General features: G+C 69.8%; 1 protein-coding gene across 1 annotated transcript; it reads right to left on the bottom strand.

Annotated features, from left to right (window-relative positions):
- Positions 1 to 6: 6 nt before the first annotated feature.
- Positions 7 to 769, bottom strand: LOC113979544 (ryanodine receptor 1-like; the record flags this gene model as incomplete). Its single annotated transcript, XM_027706903.1, has 2 exons — positions 478 to 769; positions 7 to 121 (listed from the first exon to the last, which is right to left on the bottom strand). Coding segments are annotated over exons 1-2 (368 nt in total), but the record flags the coding sequence as incomplete, so codon positions are not given.
- Positions 770 to 781: the final 12 nt, after the last annotated feature.

The following is a 781-nucleotide window of genomic DNA, read 5'->3' as shown; positions in this document are numbered from 1 at the left end:
CGCAGCTGCTCCTCCTCGGCCACCACCTTCCCCGCGCGCTTGCGCAGCCGCCCCAGCGTGGGGATGAAGTGGGAGCGCAGCAGCTCCGGCCGAGCCTTGCTCACGATGGGCTGGGCGAACACTGCGGGGGCAACGGGACACTCAGGGCACCCAGGACACCTCCAGACCCTCTGGGACCACCCAGGGACACCTCCAGACCCTCTGGAATCACCCGGGGACACCTTCATCCTCTTTGGGACCGCCCAGGGCCACCAGCGCCACCCTGGGACCACCCAGGGACACCTTCATCCCCTTTGGGACCGGCCAGGGCCACCAGCACCATCCTGGGACCACCCAGGGCCACCTCCATCCCCTGCAGGACCCACATGTGGCCACCACCATCCCCTGCAGGACCCACCCATGGCCACCACCATCCCCTTTAGGACCACCCGGGGCCAGCAGCACCGTTTTGGGACCCTCAATGCCACCCCCCCTCACCCGCCAGCCTCTTCATCCAGGAGGCCTCGTCGATGCCCAGGTTGTTGACGACGATGCGCAGGATGTGGCCCAGGAGGGCGTTCAGGTGGTGCCCGGTGACCGAGGTGGCCCAGGGGCCCTGGGGGGCGGCGTCGGGGCCGCGCTCCCACCAGCGGGGCAGGTAATGGCACAGCATGGGCAGCGTCACCTCGATCACGTGCGGCATCTCCGTGTACCGGGCACCCGAGTCCGCCAGGCCACCGATGTCCCCCATCAGCCGCTCCAGGTCCGGCAGGTCCGGGCACAGCTCCTCCACCCGACCGGG

This window comes from Neopelma chrysocephalum, unplaced genomic scaffold (genome assembly GCF_003984885.1).
Source record: "Neopelma chrysocephalum unplaced genomic scaffold, ASM398488v2 Primary Assembly neopelma1_82939, whole genome shotgun sequence".
Classification (NCBI taxonomy): Eukaryota; Metazoa; Chordata; class Aves; order Passeriformes; family Pipridae; genus Neopelma; species Neopelma chrysocephalum.
The sequence above is the reverse complement of the archived record's forward strand: the minus strand, read 5'-3'. Positions and strand labels throughout refer to the sequence as shown.